The sequence below is a fragment of the Oncorhynchus keta genome, unplaced genomic scaffold, assembly GCF_023373465.1.
Source record: "Oncorhynchus keta strain PuntledgeMale-10-30-2019 unplaced genomic scaffold, Oket_V2 Un_contig_7476_pilon_pilon, whole genome shotgun sequence".
NCBI lineage: Eukaryota > Metazoa > Chordata > Actinopteri > Salmoniformes > Salmonidae > Oncorhynchus > Oncorhynchus keta.
The window spans coordinates 50,001-72,500 of NW_026289485.1; the positions used below are offsets into that span (position 1 = coordinate 50,001).

Sequence of the window (22,500 nt, forward strand, 5' to 3'; positions counted from 1 at the left end):
TATACATTTACCTCTCTCTCTCTCTCTCTCTCTCTCTCTCTCTCTCTCTCTCTCTCTCTCTCCTCTCTCTCTCTCCTTGTCTCTCCTCCTCTCTTTCTTTCTCTCCACCTCCCACCCCCTCTCTCTCTCCCACCCCCTCTCTCTCCTTGTCTCTCTCTCTCTCTCCTTGTTTCTCTCCTCCTCCCCTCTTTCTTTCATTCTCTCCACCTCCCACCCTCTCTCTCCCTCCTTGTATCTCTTCTCCCTTTGCCTTTAGCCTCTGCAGTGCTCAGTCTGCCCCTGTATGGGTCTGTCTGTCAGTGGGAGAGAGATGCTGTTATGGAGATGTGATTCATGGAGTACTCTGCCTATTCCCTCACACTGTGCAACCCACACACACAAACAAACACACACACACCCACTGAGCATGCCGCCACACACACAAACTGAGCACGCTACAGACTTCTCTAAGGGAGAGGGAGAGGGGACTCCAATCACAGAGAGACATATGTTAGGCAAGCTACAATTTAGAGAAGCAGAACTCTCATATTTCTGTCTAGAGCTCTAGTAGTGAAAGGAGGGAGGGATTGAGTGAGTCAGTGAGTGGTGTTGAGTGTTGTTCACCATGAAGCTACCTTATTATCAGATAGGACTATTACCTTCTACCTTATTATCAGATAGGACTATTACCTACTACCTTATTATCAGATAGGACTATTACCTTCTACCTTATTATCAGATAGGACTATTACCTTCTACCTTATTATCAGATAGGACTATTACCTACTACCTTATTATCAGATAGGACTATTACCTTCTACCTTATTATCAGATAGGACTATTACCTTCTACCTTATTATCAGATAGGACTATTACCTTCTACCTTATTATCAGATAGGACTATTACCTACTACCTTATTATCAGATAGGACTATTACCTACTACCTTATTATCAGATAGGACTATTACCTTCTACCTTATTATCAGATAGGACTATTACCTTCTACCTTATTATCAGATAGGACTATTACCTACTACCTTATTATCAGATAGGACTATTACCTTCTACCTTATTATCAGATAGGACTATTTCAGGATAGGACTATTACCTTTACCTTATTATCAGATAGGACTATTACCTTCTACCTTATTATCAGATAGGACTATTACCTTCTACCTTATTATCAGATAGGACTATTACCTCTACCTTATTATCAGATAGGACTATTACCTTCTACCTTATTATCAGGACAGGACTATTACCTTCTACCTTATTATCAGATAGGACTATTACCTTCTACCTTATTATCAGATAGGACTATTACCTTCTACCTTATTATCAGATAGGACTATTACCTTCTACCTTATTATCAGATAGGACTATTACCTTCTACCTTATTATCAGACAGGACTATTACCTTCTACCTTATTATCAGATAGGACTATTACCTTCTACCTTATTATCAGATAGGACTATTACCTTCTACCTTATTATCAGATAGGACTATTACCTTCTACCTTATTATCAGATAGGACTATTACCTTCTACCTTATTATCAGATAGGACTATTACCTTCTACCTTATTAACAGATAGGACTATTACCTTCTACCTTATTATCAGATAGGACTATTACCTTCTACCTTATTATCAGATAGGACTATTACCTACTACCTTATTATCAGATAGGACTATTACCTTCTACCTTATTATCAGATAGGACTATTACCTACTACCTTATTATAGGACAGGACTATTACCTTCTACCTTATTATCAGATAGGACTATTACCTTCTACCTTATTATCAGATAGGACTATTACCTACTACCTTATTATCAGATAGGACTATTACCTTCTACCTTATTATCAGATAGGACTATTACCTTCTACCTTATTATCAGATAGGACTATTACCTACTACCTTATTATCAGATAGGACTATTACCTTCTACCTTATTATCAGATAGGACTATTACCTTCTACCTTATTATCAGATAGGACTATTACCTACTACCTTATTATCAGATAGGACTATTACCTTCTACCTTATTATAGGACAGGACTATTACCTTCTAGCTTATTATCAGATAGGACTATTACCTTCTACCTTATTATCAGATAGGACTATTACCTTCTACCTTATTATAGGACAGGACTATTACCTTCTACCTTATTATCAGATAGGACTATTACCTTCTACCTTATTATCAGATAGGACTATTACCTACTACCTTATTATCAGATAGGACTATTACCTTCTACCTTATTATCAGATAGGACTATTACCTTCTACCTTATTATCAGATAGGACTATTACCTTCTACCTTATTATCAGATAGGACTATTAGCTACTACCTTATTATCAGATAGGACTATTACCTTCTACCTTATTATCAGATAGGACTATTACCTTCTACCTTATTATCAGATAGGACTATAACCTTCTACCTCATTATCAGATAGGACTATTACCTTCTACCTTATTATCAGATATGACTATTACCTTCTACCTTATTATCAGATAGGACTATTACCTACTACCTTATTATAGGACAGGACTATAACTTCTACCTTATTATCAGACAGGACTATTACCTTCTACCTTATTATCAGATAGGACTATTACCTTCTACCTTATTATCAGATATGACTACTACCTTATTATAGGACAGGGCTATTACCTTCTACCTTATTATCAGACAGGACTATTACGTTCTACCTTATTATCAGATATGACTACTACCTTATTATAGGATATGACTATTACCTACTACCTTGTTATCAGACAGGACTATTACCTTCTACCTTATTATAGGACAGAGCTATTACCTTCTACCTTATTATCAGATAGGACTATTACCTTCTACTTTATTATAGGACAGGGCTATTACCTTCTACCTTATTATCAGATAGGACTATAACCTTCTACCTTATTATCAGATATGACTACTACCTTATTATAGGAAAGGACTATTACCTTCTACCTTATTATCAGATATGACTATTACCTTCTACCTTATTATAGGATAGAACTATAACCTTCTACCTTATTATAGGATAGGACTATTACCTTCTACTGTAGGACAGGACTATTACCTTCTACCTTATTATCAGATAGGACTATAACCTTCTACCTTATTATAGGACAGGGCTATTACCTTCTACCTTATTATCAGATAATTATTCCCTTCTGGATGTGTGTCAATACTACTGGATGTGTGTCAATTCTACTGGATGTGAGTCAGCCTTACTGGATGTGTGTCAGCCCTACTGGATGTGTGTCAGCCCTACTGGATGTTTGTCAAGCCTATTGGATTTGTGTCAAACCTACTGGATGTGTGTCAATTCTACTGGATGTGGGTCAGCCGTACTGGATGTGTGTCAGCCCTAATGGATGTGTTTAGCCCTACTGGATGTGTGTCAACCCTACTGTATGTGAGTCAGCCCTACTGGATGTGTGTCAGCCCTACTGGATGCGTGTCTCCCTACTGTATGTGAGTCAGCCCTACTGGATGTGTGTCAGCCCTACTGGATGTGTGTCAGCCCTACTGGATGTGTTTAGCCCTACTGGATGTGTGTCAACCCTACTGGATGTGTGTCTATCCTACTGGATGTGTGTCAGCCCTACTGGATATGTGTCTATCCTACTGGATGTGTGTCAGCTCTACTGGATGTGTGTCAGCCCTACTGGATGTGTGTCAACCCTACTGGATGTGTGTCTATCCTACTGGATGTGTGTCAGCCCTACTGGATGTGTGTCTATCCTACAGGATGTGTGTCAGCTCTACTGGATGTGTGTCAGCCCTAATGGATGTGAGTCAACCCTACTGGATGTGTGTCTATCCTACTGGACGTGTGTCAATCCTACTGGACATGTGTGAGCCCTATTGGATGTGGGTCTATCCTATTGGACGTGTGTGAGCCCTATTGGATGTGTGTCTATCCTACTGGATGTAAGTCAGCCCTACTGGATGTGAGTCGGTGTGTCTATCCTACTGGATGTGTGTCTATCCTACTGGATGTGTGTCTATCCTACTGGATGTGTGTCAGCCCTACTGGATGTGTGTCTATCCTACTGGATGTGTGCCTATCCTACTGGATGTGAGTCAGTGTGCCTATCCTACTGGATGTGAGTCAGCCCTACTGGATGTGTGTCTATCCTACTGGATGTGAGTCAGCCCTACTGGATGTGTGTCTATCCTACTGGATGTGTGTCTATCTACTGGATGTGAGTCATGCCTATCCTACTGGATGTGAGTGTCTATCCTACTGGATGTGTGTCTATCCTACTGGATCCCCCCTTGTCTCGTCTCTCTCTCTCCCACCCACTGTCTCTCTCTCTCTCTCTCTCTCTCTCTCTCTCTCTATCTCTCTCTCTCTCTCTCTCTCTCTCTCTCTCTCTCTCTCTCTCTCATTCTCTCTCTCTCTCTCTCTCTCTCTCTCTCTCTCTCATATGCATTCAAGCACACACACACAATCCCCACACCTGTCAAAATGTGTCCCATCCTGTCCTCTTAAATAAACACCCTGCCACAACACTATCCCTGGTGCCTTCATCCTGTCCTCTTAAATAAAAACCCTGCCACAACACTATCCCTGGTGCCTTCAGATACAACACTATCCCTGGTGCCTTCAGACACCCTGCCACAACACTATCCCTGGTGCCTTCAGACACCCTGCCACAACACTATCCCTGGTGCCTTCAGACACCCTGCCACAACACTATCCCTGGTGCCTTCAGATACAACACTATCCCTGGTGCCTTCAGACACCCTGCCACAACACTATCCCTGGGTGTCTTCAGACACCCTGCCACAACACTATCCCTGGTGCCTTCATCCTGTCCTCTTAAATAAACACCCTGCCACAACACTATCCCTGGGTGCCTTCATCCTGTCCTCTTAAATAAACACCCTGCCACAACACTATCCCTGGTGCCTTCAGATACAACACTATCCCTGGTAAATCAGACACCCTGCCACAACACTATCCCTGGTGCCTTCAGATACAACACTATCCCTGGTGCCTTCAGACACCCTGCCACAACACTATCCCTGGTGCCTTCAGACATCCTGTCCCTGGTGCCTTCAGACACCCTGCCACAACACTATCCCTGGTGCCTTCAGATACAACACTATCCCTGGTGCCTTCAGACACCCTGCCACAACACTATCCCTGGTGCCTTCAGACACCCTGCCACAACACTATCCCTGGTGCCTTCAGACACCCTGCCACAACACTATCCCTGGTGCCTTCAGACACCCTGCCACAACACTATCCCTGGTGCCTTCAGACACCCTGCCACAACACTATCCCTGGTGCCTTCAGACACCCTGCCACAACACTATCCCTGGTGCCTTCAGACACCCTGCCACAACACTATCCCTGGTGCCTTCAGATACAACACTATCCCTGGTGCCTTCAGACACCCTGCCACAACACTATCCCTGGTGCCTTCAGACACCCTGCCACAACACTATCCCTGGTGCCTTCAGACACCCTGCCACAACACTATCCCTGGTGCCTTCAGATACAACACTATCCCTGGGTGTCTTCAGACACCCTGCCACAACACTATCCCTGGTGCAGATACAACACTATCCCTGGTGCCTTCAGACACCCTGCCACAACACTATCCCTGGTGCCTTCAGACACCCTAAACAACACTATCCCTGGTGCCTTCAGACACCCTACAACACTATCCCTGGTGCCTTTAAACACCCTGCCACAACACTATCCCTGGTGCCTTCACAACACTATCCCTGGTGCCTTCAGACACCCTGCCACAACACTATCCCTGGATGCAACACATCCTGCCTTCAGACACCCTGCCACAACACTATCCCTGGTGCCTTCAGATACAACACTATCCCTGGGTGCCTTCAGACACCCTGCCACAACACTATCCCTGGTGCCTTCAGACACCCTGCCACAACACTATCCCTGGTGCCTTCAGACACCCTGCCACAACACTATCCCTGGTGCCTTCAGATACAACACTATCCCTGGTGCCTTCAGACACCCTGCCACAACACTATCCCTGGTGCCTTCAGACACCCTGCCACAACACTATCCCTGGTGCCTTCAGACACCCTGCCACAACACTATCCCTGGTGCCTTCAGACACAACACGACACCTGGTGCCTTCATCCTGTCCTCTTAAATAAACACCCTGCCACAACACTATCCCTGGGTGCCTTCATCCTGTCCTCTTAAATAAACACCCTGCCACAACACTATCCCTGGGTGCCTTCATCCTGTCCTCTTAAATAAACACCCTGCCACAACACTATCCCTGGGTGCCTTCAGCGTGACAGAATGATGTTGAATGTTTAATTCAACAGAAACGGCACTGAACGACCCGTTGAAGAACGGTGTCAGTATGGTGGCCCACAGGGAGATGGTATGGTGTGTGCTGCAGTTTGAGTATTTTCCATGAACCAAATTGCAACCATTCCGGTACCATCCCACGGAAAGTATACACACCTCTACGTATGTATGTGGACAGTGAAGCTAATATTTGAAATACGGCTTTATACTCCAACATTTTGGATTTGAGATCAAGTCTGGCTGAGGCACACAGTACCGGCAACTTAGACCTGTAGAGAGAAGCAGAGAGAAATAGTTTCTCTGTCCAGGAGTAACACAATACAAGTTTGTCCAGCCAGCTGGTCAGCCACCTTTCTCTTTTCTCAAGGCACAGGAGCCATTGAAAACCTTCTAGCCTGAGGCCAACATCAACATCAACACAGACCACTGGACCTATACAACACGATCAACCTATACAACATGATCAACCTATACAACACGATCAACCTATACAACATGATCAACCTATACAACATGATCAACCTATACAACATGATCAACCTATACAACATGATCAACCTATACAACACGATCAACCTATACAACATGATCAACCTATACAACATGATCAACCTATACAACATGATCAACCTATACAACATGATCAACCTATACAACATGATCAACCTATACAACATGATCAACCTATACAACATGATCAACCTATACAACATGATCAACCTATACAACATGATACAACATGATCAACCTATACAACATGATCAACAACCTATACAACATGATCAACCTATACAACATGATCAACCTATACAACACGACAACAACATGATCAACCTATACAACACGATCAACTATACAACACGATCAACCTATACAACACGATCAACCTATACAACACGATCAACCTATACAACACGATCAACCTATACAACACGATCAACCTATACAAACAACCTATCAACCTCAATACAACACGATCAACCTATACAACATGATCAACCTATACAACATGATCAACCTATACAACATGATCAACCTATACAACACGATCAACCTATACGATCAACCATACAACACGATCAACCTATACAACATACAACATGATCAACCTATACAACATGATCAACCTATACAACACGATCAACCAACCACGATCAACCTATACAACATGATCAACCTATACAACATGATCAACCTATACAACATGATCAACCTATACAACATGATCAACCTATACAACATGATCAACCTATACAACATGATCAACCTATACAACATGATCAACCTATACAACATGATCAACCTATACAACATGATCAACCTATACAACACGATCAACCTATACAACACGATCAACCTATACAACACGATCAACCTATACAACATGATCAACCTATACAACATGATCAACCTATACAACACGATCAACCTATACAACATGATCAACCTATACAACATGATCAACCTATACAACATGATCAACCTATACAACATGATCAACCTATACAACATGATCAACCTATACAACATGATCAACCTATACAACATGATCAACCTATACAACATGATCAACCTATACAACATGATCAACCTATACAACACGATCAACCTATACAACATGATCAACCTATACAACATGATCAACCTATACAACATGATCAACCTATACAACATGATCAACCTATACAACATGATCAACCTATACAACATGATCAACCTATACAACATGATCAACCTATACAACATGATCAACCTATACAACATGATCAACCTATACAACACGATCAACCTATACAACATGATCAACCTATACAACATGATCAACCTATACAACATGATCAACCTATACAACATGATCAACCTATACAACATGATCAACCTATATGATCAACAACAACATGATCAACCTATACAACACGATCAACCTATACAACATGATCAACCTATACAACATGATCAACCTATACAACATGATCAACCTATACAACACGATCAACCTATACAACATGATCAACCTATACAACACGATCAACCTATACAACATGATCAACCTATACAACATGATCAACCTATACAACATGATCAACCTATACAACATGATCAACCTATACAACATGATCAACCTATACAACATGATCAACCTATACAACACGATCAACCTATACAACACGATCAACCTATACAACATGATCAACCTATACAACATGATCAACGCAGCCGCTACGTTCAAGACAACACAACGGTTCCAGTTATGGTCACCGTTGTCCCACTGCCTCTGACTGACCCGGTACACAACGGTTCCTGTTATGGTCACCGGAACAAGTGGACCAGAGAGGGGGGTGGTGTGTTTGTTTCCGGGGCAGTAGGAGGGCCTCATTGTGACTCTTCCTTTCTCGATTTCTACCCCCGTCTCTCACTCTCTGACTCTCTCACATACCTCGTGGTTAGCTTCAACACCCGGGGGTTCCATGAAAATGACTGCAGGCCTTTTGCTAAAGCACTGTAGGTAATGGCCATCTGTCTGTGATGAGAAGGAGCACTGAGTCACACTGAGAGACAAGCAGCAGGAGGGAGAGGAAGAGAGGCTGGAGGGAGGCTGTCTGTGTGTCTGTGACTGTGTGTGTGTGTGCGTGTGCGTTTGTGTGTCCGTGAGGGTGTGCATGTGCGTGTCAGTGAGGGCGTTATTTAATATGCACAGCACCACTATTGGTTGAGAGATGCCAGTCCTCCCTGTCTCCATAGTCAATCACAAATCATGTTGAAACAGTAGTCCCAAATGACACCCTATCCCCTATAAAGTGCACTACATCACATGACAGGGGTACTATCAGGACACTAAGACTAGCTGGTACATCACATGACAGGGGTACTATCAGGACACTGACGCTAGCTGGTACATCACATGACAGGGGTACTATCAGGACAATGAGGCTAGCTGGTACATCACATGACAGGGTACTATCAGGACAATGAGGCTAGCTGGTACATCACATGACAGGGGTACTATCAGGACAATGAGGCTAGCTGGTACATCACATGACAGGGGTACTCTCAGGACATGAGGCTAGCTGGTACATCACATGACAGGGGTACTATCAGGACACTGAGGCTAGCTGGTACATCACATGACAGGGGTACTCTCAGGACACTGAGGCTAGCTGGTACATCACATGACAGGGGTACTATCAGGACAATGAGGCTAGCTGGTACATCACATGACAGGGGTACTATCAGGACAATGACGCTAGCTGGTACATCACATGACAGGGGTACTATCAGGACAATGAGGCTAGCTGGTACATCACATGACAGGGGTACTATCAGGACAATGAGGCTAGCTGGTACATCACATGACAGGGGGTACATCACATGACAGGGATACTAGCAGGACACTGAGGCTAGCTGGTACGTCACATGACAGGGGTACTATCAGGACACTGAGGCTAGCTGGTACGTCACATGACAGGGGTACTATCAGGACACTGAGGCAGCTGTACGTCACATGACAGGGGTACTCTCAGGACACTGAGGCTAGCTGGTACGTCACATGACAGGGGTACTCTCAGGACACTGAGGCTAGCTGGTCACATGACAGGGGTACTATCAGGACACTGACACTAGCTGGTACATCACATGACAGGGGTACTATCAGGACACTGACACTAGCTGGTACATCACATGACAGGGGTACTATCAGGACAATGAGGCTAGCTGGTACATCACATGACAGGGGTACTATCAGGACACTGAGGCTAGCTGGTACATCACATGACAGGGGTACTATCAGGACAATGAGGCTAGCTGGTACATCACATGACAGGGGTACTATCAGGACACTGAGACTAGCTGGTACATCACATGACAGGGGTACTATCAGGACACTGAGGCTAGCTGGTACATCACATGACAGGGGTACTATCAGGACAATGAGGCTAGCTGGTACATCACATGACAGGGGTACTCAGGATACTGAGGCTAGCTGGTACATCACATGACAGGGGTACTATCAGGACAATGAGGCTAGCTGGTACATCACATGACAGGGGTACTATCAGGACAATGAGGCTAGCTGGTACATCACATGACAGGGGTACTATCAGGACAATGAGGCTAGCTGGTACATCACATGACAGGGGTACTATCAGGACAATGAGGCTAGCTGGTACATCACATGACAGGGGTACTATCAGGACACTGAGGCTAGCTGTTATCACATGACAGGGGTACTATCAGGACACTGAGGCTAGCTGTTACGTCACATGACAGGGGTACTCTCAGGACACTGAGGCTAGCTGGTACGTCACATGACAGGGGTACTCTCAGGACACTGAGGCTAGCTGGTACGTAACATGACAGGGGTACTATCAGGACACTGACACTAGCTGGTACATCACATGACAGGGGTACTATCAGGACACTGACACTAGCTGGTACATCACATGACAGGGGTACTATCAGGACAATGAGGCTAGCTGGTACATCACATGACAGGGGTACTATCAGGACACTGAGGCTAGCTGGTACGTAACATGACAGGGGTACTATCAGGACACTGACACTAGCTGGTACATCACATGACAGGGGTACTATCAGGACACTGACACTAGCTGGTACATCACATGACAGGGGTACTATCAGGACAATGAGGCTAGCTGGTACATCACATGACAGGGGTACTATCAGGACAATGAGGCTAGCTGGTACATCACATGACAGGGGTACTATCAGGACACTGACACTAGCTGGTACATCACATGACAGGGGTACTAGAAGGACACTGACACTAGCTGGTACATCACATGACAGGGGTACTAGAAGGACACTGAGGCTAGCTGGTACACACATGACAGGGGTACTATCAGGACAATGAGGCTAGCTGGTACATCACATGACAGGGGTACTATAAGGACACTGACACTACCTGGTACATCACATGACAGGGGTACTATCAGGACAATGAGGCTAGCTGGTACATCACATGACAGGGGCTGGACACTGACACTACCTGGTACATCACATGACAGGGGTACTATCAGGACAATGAGGCTAGCTGGTACATCACATGACAGGGGTACTATCACATGACAGGGGTACTATCAGGACAATGAGGCTAGCTGGTACATCACATGACAGGGGTACTATCAGGACACTGACACTAGCTGGTACATCACATGACAGGGGTACTATCAGGACAATGAGGCTAGCTGGTACATCACATGACAGGGGTACTATCAGGACACTGACACTACCTGGTACATCACATGACAGGGGTACTATCAGGACAATGAGGCTAGCTGGTACATCACATGACAGGGGTACTAGCAGGACACTGATAGCTGGTACGTCACATGACAGGGGTACTATCAGGACACTGAGGCTAGCTGGTACATCACATGACAGGGGTACAATCAGGACACTGACATTAAGAAATGTCACACTCACACTCACTCTTTCTCTTCCTCTTCCTCTTCCTCCTTGTCCTCCCTTTTTCCTACGATGTTGTATCCTATAACTATGTGGGTACGTCTTATATTGCACATTATATGGTCTCTGGTCCAAAGTAGTGCACTAAATAGGCAATAGGGTGCCATTTGTGAGGCCTAATGAGTTATTAAGGTGTCAGAGAGTACAGAAAGAAATGTGGGAGAACCGTAACGGTCAGCAGCTGAGGTGATGCTAAAGATAATTGAACCTATTGAGCATGGCGGTGACAGTGACGGAAGATGAGCACCATCTTTCTGTCTATCTGGTTTGAATTCTCATTATCACAAGTTTAATCAGAGTGTCAGTGCATGAACATAGTAGAATGGGTCAAGTAACAGAATCATTCCATATCCACAAAGTCCAGTTGGTTACTAAAAGGCAGCAGGAAGCAGTAGAGTGTAAATTAGAAATGTTCATTAGGGCAGCTGTTGCAAAACATTTGACAACGTTTTAACAGGAAATATTCAAACAAGGGATTTATAATTGAAGGCGCTGTGTAGTCTGCGTAAAATGTTTTTTTTAGGAACTAATTTCCTGCTGAGAGTAAGAAAAGTAGAATAAACGAGGTGAAATGTCTAAATATGTTTGAACATCAGCAGTGTTCCACTTTTTATGTCATTCACTCAATTAGCACATCAGCTAACATTTTATAGATGGCTAGTCAAGTTGGTCTAGTCAGCGGTGTTGGGGAGGAGTGAACTACATTTACTTCAACTAGTAATGTAATTACATTTTGCAGTAGCTTGGTGGTAGTTGAACGATATGAAATCTTGGTAGTGTTTTCAGTAGTTCATTATGTTTTTCCCTTGTAGAGTAGCTAACTCCTAGAACGAAATAATACTCTTTTTTTGTCAAATAAAATATGGGTGAAGTAAGTAAGAAGGTTCTTTCTTTTTCGGTATCAGACCTGCCTAATTCTCACTTTTTGTGTTTAATAGGCTAAATTACACATTCGGTTGACATCTGACTCCACAGTAATCTGTTCTGGCAATATATAGTCTATGACATTTCAGAGTTAGATGATAATGCTTCACGCAGTAGTTTGGATGAAGTGAACTACTTTTTTTCTAAGTAACTGAAGTTTAGTAAACTATATTTTTCATAAGGGTAGCTTTAGTTTAGTAAACTATATTTTTCATAAGGGTAGCTTTAGTTTAGTAAACTATGTTTTTCATAAGGGTAGCTTTAGTTTAGTAAACTATGTTTTTCATAAGGGTAGCTTTAGTTTAGTAAACTATATTTTTCATAAGGGTAGCTTTAGTTTAGTAAACTATGTTTTTCATAAGGGTAGCTTTAGTTTAGTAAACTATATTTTTCATAAGGGTAGATTTAGTTTAGTAAACTATATTTTTCATAAGGGTAGCTTTAGTTTAGTAAACTATATTTTTCATAAGGGTAGCTTTAGTTTAGCTTCTTCCAATGTGAAGTAATTGGTAGCTTGGTTAACTATATTTTCAGAGGAGCTTCCCCATCACTGCTAGACAGCTACCAAATGACCGACCAGGCACACATGGCATGTGCCCAGGCCCCTTATTGATTTGGTTAGTCACTCACTCAGATATCATTAACATGGCATGTGCCCAGGGCCCCTAACCCCCAGGGGACCCCTATTGATTTGGTTAGTCACTCACTCAGATATCATTAACATGGCATGTGCCCAGGGCCCCTAACCCCCAGGGGGCCCCTATTGATTTGGTTAGTCACTCACTCAGATATCATTAACATGGCATGTGCCCAGGGCCCCTAACCCCCAGGGGACCCCTATTGATTTGGTTAGTCGCTCACTCAGATATCATTAACATGGCAAAATGTGTAGAATTGCGGAAAGGTAACTTTAACACTGCAACAACAAAATCCACTGCCAAGAAGGGGGGCACTAAAATGTTTTGCCCAGGGAGGTGAGAGGGGCCCCCCTACCAAATATTGCTTAGGGCCGCCAAAAGGCTAGGGGTGGCTCTGTTCTTATAGGAAAAGTTCAGATAGTACTAGATAGTACTAGTATCCCACACTGTAGGCTCTGTTTTATAGAGGTTTCTTCTGTTTTATACCTACTGGACACAACCCTTCTATAGATACATGGGGAGTTGTCTTCTGTTTATACCTACTGGACACAACCCTTCTATAGATACATGTTGAGTTGTCTTCTGTTTTATACCTACTGGACACAACCCTTCTATAGATACATGTTGAGTTGTCTTCTGTTTTATACCTACTGGACACAACCCTTCTATAGATACATGTTGAGTTGTCTTCTGTTTATACCTACTGGACACAACCCTTCTATAGATACATGTTGAGTTGTCTTCTGTTCTACTGGACACAACCCTTCTATAGATACATGTTGAGTTGTCTTCTGTTTATACCTACTGGACACAACCCTTCTATAGATACATGTTGAGTTGTCTTCTGTTTATACCTACTGGACACAACCCTTCTATAGATACATGTTGAGTTGTCTTCTGTTTATACCTACTGGACACAACCCTTCTATAGATACATGTTGAGTTGTCTTCTGTTTTCTACCTACTGGACACAACCCTTCTATAGATACATGTAGAGTTGTCTTCTGTTTTATACCTACTGGACACAACCCTTCTATAGATACATGTTGAGTTGTCTTCTGTTTTATACCTACTGGACACAACCCTTCTATAGATACATGTTGAGTTGTCTTCTGTTTATACCTACTGGACACAACCCTTCTATAGATACATGTTGAGTTGTCTTCTGTTTTATACCTACTGGACACAACCCTTCTATAGATACATGTTGAGTTGTCTTCTGTTTATACCTACTGGACACAACCCTTCTATAGATACATGTTGAGTTGTCTTCTGTTTATACCTACTGGACACAACCCTTCTATAGATACATGTTGAGTTGTCTTCTGTTTATACCTACTGGACACAACCCTTCTATAGATACATGTTGAGTTGTCTTCTGTTTATACCTACTGGACACAACCCTTCTATAGATACATGTTGAGTTGTCTTCTGTTTTATACCTACTGGACACAACCCTTCTATAGATACATGTTGAGTTGTCTTCTGTTTTATACCTACTGGACACAACCCTTCTATAGATACATGTTGAGTTGTCTTCTGTTTTATACCTACTGGACACAACCCTTCTATAGATACATGTTGAGTTGTCTTCTGTTTTATACCTACTGGACACAACCCTTCTATAGATACATGTTGAGTTGTCTTCTGTTTTATACCTACTGGACACAACCCTTCTATAGATACATGTTGAGTTGTCTTCTGTTTTATACCTACTGGACACAACCCTTCTATAGATACATGTAGAGTTGTCTTCTGTTTTATACCTACTGGACACAACCCTTCTATAGATACATGTAGAGTTGTCTTCTGTTTATACCTACTGGACACAACCCTTCTATAGATACATGTTGAGTTGTCTTCTGTTTTATACCTACTGGACACAACCCTTCTATAGATACATGTTGAGTTGTCTTCTGTTTATACCTACTGGACACAACCCTTCTATAGATACATGTTGAGTTGTCTTCTGTTTTATACCTACTGGACACAACCCTTCTATAGATACATGTTGAGTTGTCTTCTGTTTATACCTACTGGACACAACCCTTCTATAGATACATGTTGAGTTGTCTTCTGTTTATACCTACTGGACACAACCCTTCTATAGATACATGTTGAGTTGTCTTCTGTTTATACCTACTGGACACAACCCTTCTATAGATACATGTTGAGTTGTCTTCTGTTTATACCTACTGGACACAACCCTTCTATAGATACATGTTGAGTTGTCTTCTGTTTATACCTACTGGACACAACCCTTCTATAGATACATGTTGAGTTGTCTTCTGTTTACTAACCTTCTATAGATACATGTTGAGTTGTCTTCTGTTTATACCTACTGGACACAACCCTTCTATAGATACATGTTGAGTTGTCTTCTGTTTTATACCTACTGGACACAACCCTTCTATAGATACATGTTGAGTTGTCTTCTGTTTATACCTACTGGACACAACCCTTCTATAGATACATGTTGAGTTGTCTTCTGTTTTATACCTACTGGACACAACCCTTCTATAGATACATGTTGAGTTGTCTTCTGTTTTATACCTACTGGACACAACCCTTCTATAGATACATGTTGAGTTGTCTTCTGTTTTATACCTACTGGACACAACCCTTCTATAGATACATGTTGAGTTGTCTTCTGTTTTATACCTACTGGACACAACCCTTCTATAGATACATGTTGAGTTGTCTTCTGTTTTATACCTACTGGAGTTGTCTTCTGTTTTATACCTACTGGACACAACCCTTCTATAGATACATGTTGAGTTGTCTTCTGTTTTATACCTACTGGACACAACCCTTCTATAGATACATGTTGAGTTGTCTTCTGTTTTATACCTACTGGACACAACCCTTCTATAGATACATGTTGAGTTGTCTTCTGTTTTATACCTACTGGACACAACCCTTCTATAGATACATGTTGAGTTGTCTTCTGTTTTATACCTACTGGACACAACCCTTCTATAGATACATGTTGAGTTGTCTTCTGTTTTATACCTACTGGACACAACCCTTCTATAGATACATGTTGAGTTGTCTTCTGTTTATACCTACTGGACACAACCCTTCTATAGATACATGTTGAGTTGTCTTCTGTTTATACCTACTGGACACAACCCTTCTATAGATACATGTTGAGTTGTCTTCTGTTTATACCTACTGGACACAACCCTTCTATAGATACATGTTGAGTTGTCTTCTGTTTTATACCTACTGGACACAACCCTTCTATAGATACATGTTGAGTTGTCTTCTGTTTTATACCTACTGGACACAACCCTTCTATAGATACATGTTGAGTTGTCTTCTGTTTATACCTACTGGACACAACCCTTCTATAGATACATGTTGAGTTGTCTTCTGTTTTATACCTACTGGACACAACCCTTCTATAGATACATGTTGAGTTGTCTTCTGTTTTATACCTACTGGACACAACCCTTCTATAGATACATGTTGAGTTGTCTTCTGTTTATACCTACTGACACAACCCTTCTATAGATACATGTTGAGTTGTCTTCTGTTTATACCTACTGGACACAACCCTTCTATAGATACATGTTGAGTTGTCTTCTGTTTTATACCTACTGGACACAACCCTTCTATAGATACATGTTGAGTTGTCTTCTGTTTATACCTACTGGACACAACCCTTCTATAGATACATGTTGAGTTGTCTTCTGTTTATACCTACTGGACACAACCCTTCTATGGACACAACCCTTCTATAGATACATGTTGAGTTGTCTTCTGTTTTATACCTACTGGACACAACCCTTCTATAGATACATGTTGAGTTGTCTTCTGTTTATACCTACTGGACACAACCCTTCTATAGATACATGTTGAGTTGTCTTCTGTTTATACCTACTGGACACAACCCTTCTATAGATACATGTAGAGTTGTCTTCTGTTTATACCTACTGGACACAACCCTTCTATAGATACATGTTGAGTTGTCTTCTGTTTATACCTACTGGACACAACCCTTCTATAGATACATGTAGAGTTGTCTTCTGTTTTATACCTACTGGACACAACCCTTCTATAGATACATGTTGAGTTGTCTTCTGTTTATACCTACTGGACACAACCCTTCTATAGATACATGTTGAGTTGTCTTCTGTTTTATACCTACTGGACACAACCCTTCTATAGATACATGTTGAGTTGTCTTCTGTTTATACCTACTGGACACAACCCTTCTATAGATACATGTTGAGTTGTCTTCTGTTTATACCTACTGGACACAACCCTTCTATAGATACATGTTGAGTTGTCTTCTGTTTTATACCTACTGGACACAACCCTTCTATAGATACATGTTGAGTTGTCTTCTGTTTATACCTACTGGACACAACCCTTCTATAGATACATGTTGAGTTGTCTTCTGTTTATACCTACTGGACACAACCCTTCTATAGATACATGTTGAGTTGTCTTCTGTTTATACCTACTGGACACAACCCTTCTATAGATACATGTTGAGTTGTCTTCTGTTTATACCTACTGGACACAACCCTTCTATAGATACATGTAGAGTTGTCTTCTGTTTTATACCTACTGGACACAACCCTTCTATAGATACATGTTGAGTTGTCTTCTGTTTTATACCTACTGGACACAACCCTTCTATAGATACATGTTGAGTTGTCTTCTGTTTTATACCTACTGGACACAACCCTTCTATAGATACATGTTGAGTTGTCTTCTGTTTATACCTACTGGACACAACCCTTCTATAGATACATGTTGAGTTGTCTTCTGTTTATACCTACTGGACACAACCCTTCTATAGATACATGTTGAGTTGTCTTCTGTTTTATACCTACTGGACACAACCCTTCTATAGATACATGTTGAGTTGTCTTCTGTTTTCTACCTACTGGACACAACCCTTCTATAGATACATGTTGAGTTGTCTTCTGTTTATACCTACTGGACACAACCCTTCTATAGATACATGTTGAGTTGTCTTCTGTTTATACCTACTGGACACAACCCTTCTATAGATACATGTTGAGTTGTCTTCTGTTTATACCTACTGGACACAACCCTTCTATAGATACATGTTGAGTTGTCTTCTGTTTTATACCTACTGGACACAACCCTTCTATAGATACATGTTGAGTTGTCTTCTGTTTATACCTACTGGACACAACCCTTCTATAGATACATGTTGAGTTGTCTTCTGTTTTATACCTACTGGACACAACCCTTCTATAGATACATGTTGAGTTGTCTTCTGTTTATACCTACTGGACACAACCCTTCTATAGATACATGTTGAGTTGTCTTCTGTTTTTATACCTACTGGAGTTGTCTTCACAACCCTTCTATAGATACATGTTGAGTTGTCTTCTGTTTTATACCTACTGGACACAACCCTTCTATAGATACATGTTGAGTTGTCTTCTGTTTATACCTACTGGACACAACCCTTCTATAGATACATGTTGAGTTGTCTTCTGTTTATACCTACTGGACACAACCCTTCTATAGATACATGTTGAGTTGTCTTCTGTTTATACCTACTGGACACAACCCTTCTATAGATACATGTTGAGTTGTCTTCTGTTTATACCTACTGGACACAACCCTTCTATAGATACATGTAGAGTTGTCTTCTGTTTTATACCTACTGGACACAACCCTTCTATAGATACATGTTGAGTTGTCTTCTGTTTATACCTACTGGACACAACCCTTCTATAGATACATGTTGAGTTGTCTTCTGTTTATACCTACTGGACACAACCCTTCTATAGATACATGTTGAGTTGTCTTCTGTTTATACCTACTGGACACAACCCTTCTATAGATACATGTTGAGTTGTCTTCTGTTTATACCTACTGGACACAACCCTTCTATAGATACATGTTGAGTTGTCTTCTGTTTATACCTACTGGACACAACCCTTCTATAGATACATGTTGAGTTGTCTTCTGTTTATACCTACTGGACACAACCCTTCTATAGATACATGTTGAGTTGTCTTCTGTTTTATACCTACTGGACACAACCCTTCTATAGATACATGTTGAGTTGTCTTCTGTTTTATACCTACTGGACACAACCCTTCTATAGATACATGTTGAGTTGTCTTCTGTTTTATACCTACTGGACACAACCCTTCTATAGATACATGTTGAGTTGTCTTCTGTTTATACCTACTGGACACAACCCTTCTATAGATACATGTTGAGTTGTCTTCTGTTTATACCTACTGGACACAACCCTTCTATAGATACATGTTGAGTTGTCTTCTGTTTTATACCTACTGGACACAACCCTTCTATAGATACATGTTGAGTTGTCTTCTGTTTTATACCTACTGGACACAACCCTTCTATAGATACATGTTGAGTTGTCTTCTGTTTTATACCTACTGGACACAACCCTTCTATAGATACATGTTGAGTTTTGTGTTTAGTTTAGTGTTTAGGTGATCACACGCACCCCGTCTGTGATTGATTAACAGGCCTGCAGAGAAAACTATGGTTGAACCACTGACTACATTGCAGACACTTGCCAGATCTTATAACACCTGGATAGATATTTAACATCAGATAACCACATCATATGATATACAGTAACAATCTGGTGAATATTTAACATCAGATAAAAACATCATATGATATACAGTAACAATCTGATGAATATTTAACATCAGCCAACCACATCATATGATATACAGTAGCAATCTGGTGAATATTTAACATCAGATAACCACATCATATGATATACAGTAACAATCTGGTGAATATTTAACATCAGCCAACCACATCATATGATATACAGTAACAATCTGGTGAATATTTAACATCAGATAACCACATCATATGATATACAGTAACAATCTGGTGAATATTTAACATCAGCCAACCACATCATATGATATACAGTAACAATCTGGTGAATATTTAACATCAGATAACCACATCATTGATATCCTCAGTAACAGTGGGCAGCTGGGAATATTTAACATCATGGATAGTGTCCCACATCATTTGGGATTAGTGCTACAGGATCAATTTCTGTTTGAAAAAGCTAAGCTTTCCAACTGGCTGTGTATATTTGTTCAGAACTTCCCTGAAAAGTTGCATATCGCTGGGGCTATTTAAATCAGATAACCACAGGATATTTTGTGCTGGTCAAGGGGAGTCAATTTGGGGTGAACCAAGGACTATATCTGTTCTTAGTTCTACATTTTTGAATGGGGCATGCTTATTTAAGATGGTGAGGAAAGCACTTTTAAAGAGCAACCAGGCATCTTCTACTGACGGGATGAGGTCAATATCCTTCCTGGATACCCGGACCAGGTCGATTAGAAAGGCCACATCATGAAGTGTTTTAGGGAGTGTTTGACAGTGATGAGGGGTGGTCATTTCACCGAGGACCCATTACGGATGCAGGCAATGAGGCAGTGATCGCTGAGATCCTTGAAGACAGCAACATTCAGAGGGCTAGTTGGTCAGGATCATATGATATGCCCATGGTAACAATTTAGGGTTGAATAGGTACCTTGATTATTTGTGTGAGATTGAGGGCATCTAGCTTAGATTGTAGGAGCGGGCTGTTAAGCATATCCCAGTTTAGGTTACATAACAGTACGAACTCTGAAGATAGATGGGGGCAATGATCACATATGGTGTCCAACACAGCTGGGAGCTGAAGGGGGTCTATAACAAGCGGTAAAGATAACAAGAGACTTATTTCTGGAGAGGTGGATTTAAAAAAATAAAAGCTTGAATTGTCTGGGCACAGACCTGGATAATATGACAGAGCTCTGCAGGCTATCTCTGCAGTAGATTGAAACTCCGTCACCTTTGGCAGTTCTATGTTGTCGGAAAATGTTGTAGTTGGGGATGGAAATGTCAGAATTTTTGGTGGCCGTCCTAAACCAGGATTCAGATACAGCTAGGACATCAGGGTTGACGGAGTGTGCTAAAGCAGTGAATAAAACAAACTTCGAGAAGAGGCTTCCGATGTTAACATGCCTGAAACCAAGGCTTTTACGGATACAGAAGTCAACAAATGAGAGTGCCTGGGGCCTGGGAATAGGTGTGGTGCTGGGGCCTATAAGGTCTGGGTTAACTTCTACATCACCAGAGGAACAGAGGAGGAGTAGGATAAGGGTACGGCTAAAGGCTATATGATCTGGTCGTGTAGTGTGTTGGGAACAGAGAATTAAAAGAGCAGATTTCTGGGCGTGGTGGAATAGATTCAAGGCATAATGTACAGACAAGGGTATGGTAGGATGTGAGTACAGTGGAGGTAAACCTAGGTATTGAGTGACAATGAGAGCGGTAGTGTCTCTCGAGGCACCAGTTAAGCCAGGTGGATCTTAGGGTGACTCTTAGGGTGACAGTGATGGTTCTTAGGGTGACAGTGATCATTTCGTAGGTGACAATGATGGTTCAGGCTCATTTTCTCAGTGTTCAGTAACACCTTAGGCCGGCGATAGTGCTGCGTCGATAGTATTGAATACCCTGATAGTCCGGCATGCCTCTGAGAGATGAGTCTCAATTAGGACTAGTGTGGATCTCTCCTACAGATGAGTCTCAATTAGGACTACTGTGGATCTCTCCAACAGATGAGTCTCAATTAGGACTAGTGTGGATCTCTCCTACAGATGAGTCTCAATTAGGACTAGTGTGGATCTCTCCTACAGATGAGTCTCAATTAGGACTAGTGTGGATCTCTCCAACAGATGAGTCTCTCCTATAGATGAAGGAGACCTGAACATTTATTTATTTTATTTTACCTTTATTTAACCAGGCAAGTCAGTTAAGAACAAATGATTATTTTCAATGACGGCCTAGGAACAGTGGGTTAACTGCCTGTTCAGGGGCAGAACGACAGATTTGTACCTTGTCAGCTCAGGGTTTGAACTTGTAACCTTCCGGTTACTAGTCCAACGCTCTAACCACTAGGCTACCCTGCCGCCCCATATTTGGGTCTTTATGAGATCCATGCAGGTGAGAGTCAAACTGAAAGTGTCTGTGACAGTGGCAAACAGAAGGAAGGTAGGAAGGTAGGAAGGAATGCGGCAGCAGCAGTACTTACAGGCAGGCCTCTGGGTCCAGGGTCCCCCGTCTTCCCTCGACGACCCTGTAACACACAGAG

At 41.8% G+C, this 22,500-nt stretch overlaps 1 protein-coding gene across 1 annotated transcript in view; it reads right to left on the minus strand.

Moving 5' to 3' along the window:
- The window catches only part of LOC127926389 (otolin-1-A-like), a gene marked incomplete at its 3' end in the record, with an annotated part of 133,335 nt that overhangs the window by 28,076 nt on the left and 82,759 nt on the right, over positions 1-22,500 (minus strand). The window contains exon 4 of the mRNA XM_052511777.1: positions 22,441-22,485. Coding sequence (XP_052367737.1) covers positions 22,441-22,485 — 45 coding nt within the window. The remainder of the gene's footprint in view (positions 1-22,440; positions 22,486-22,500) is intronic.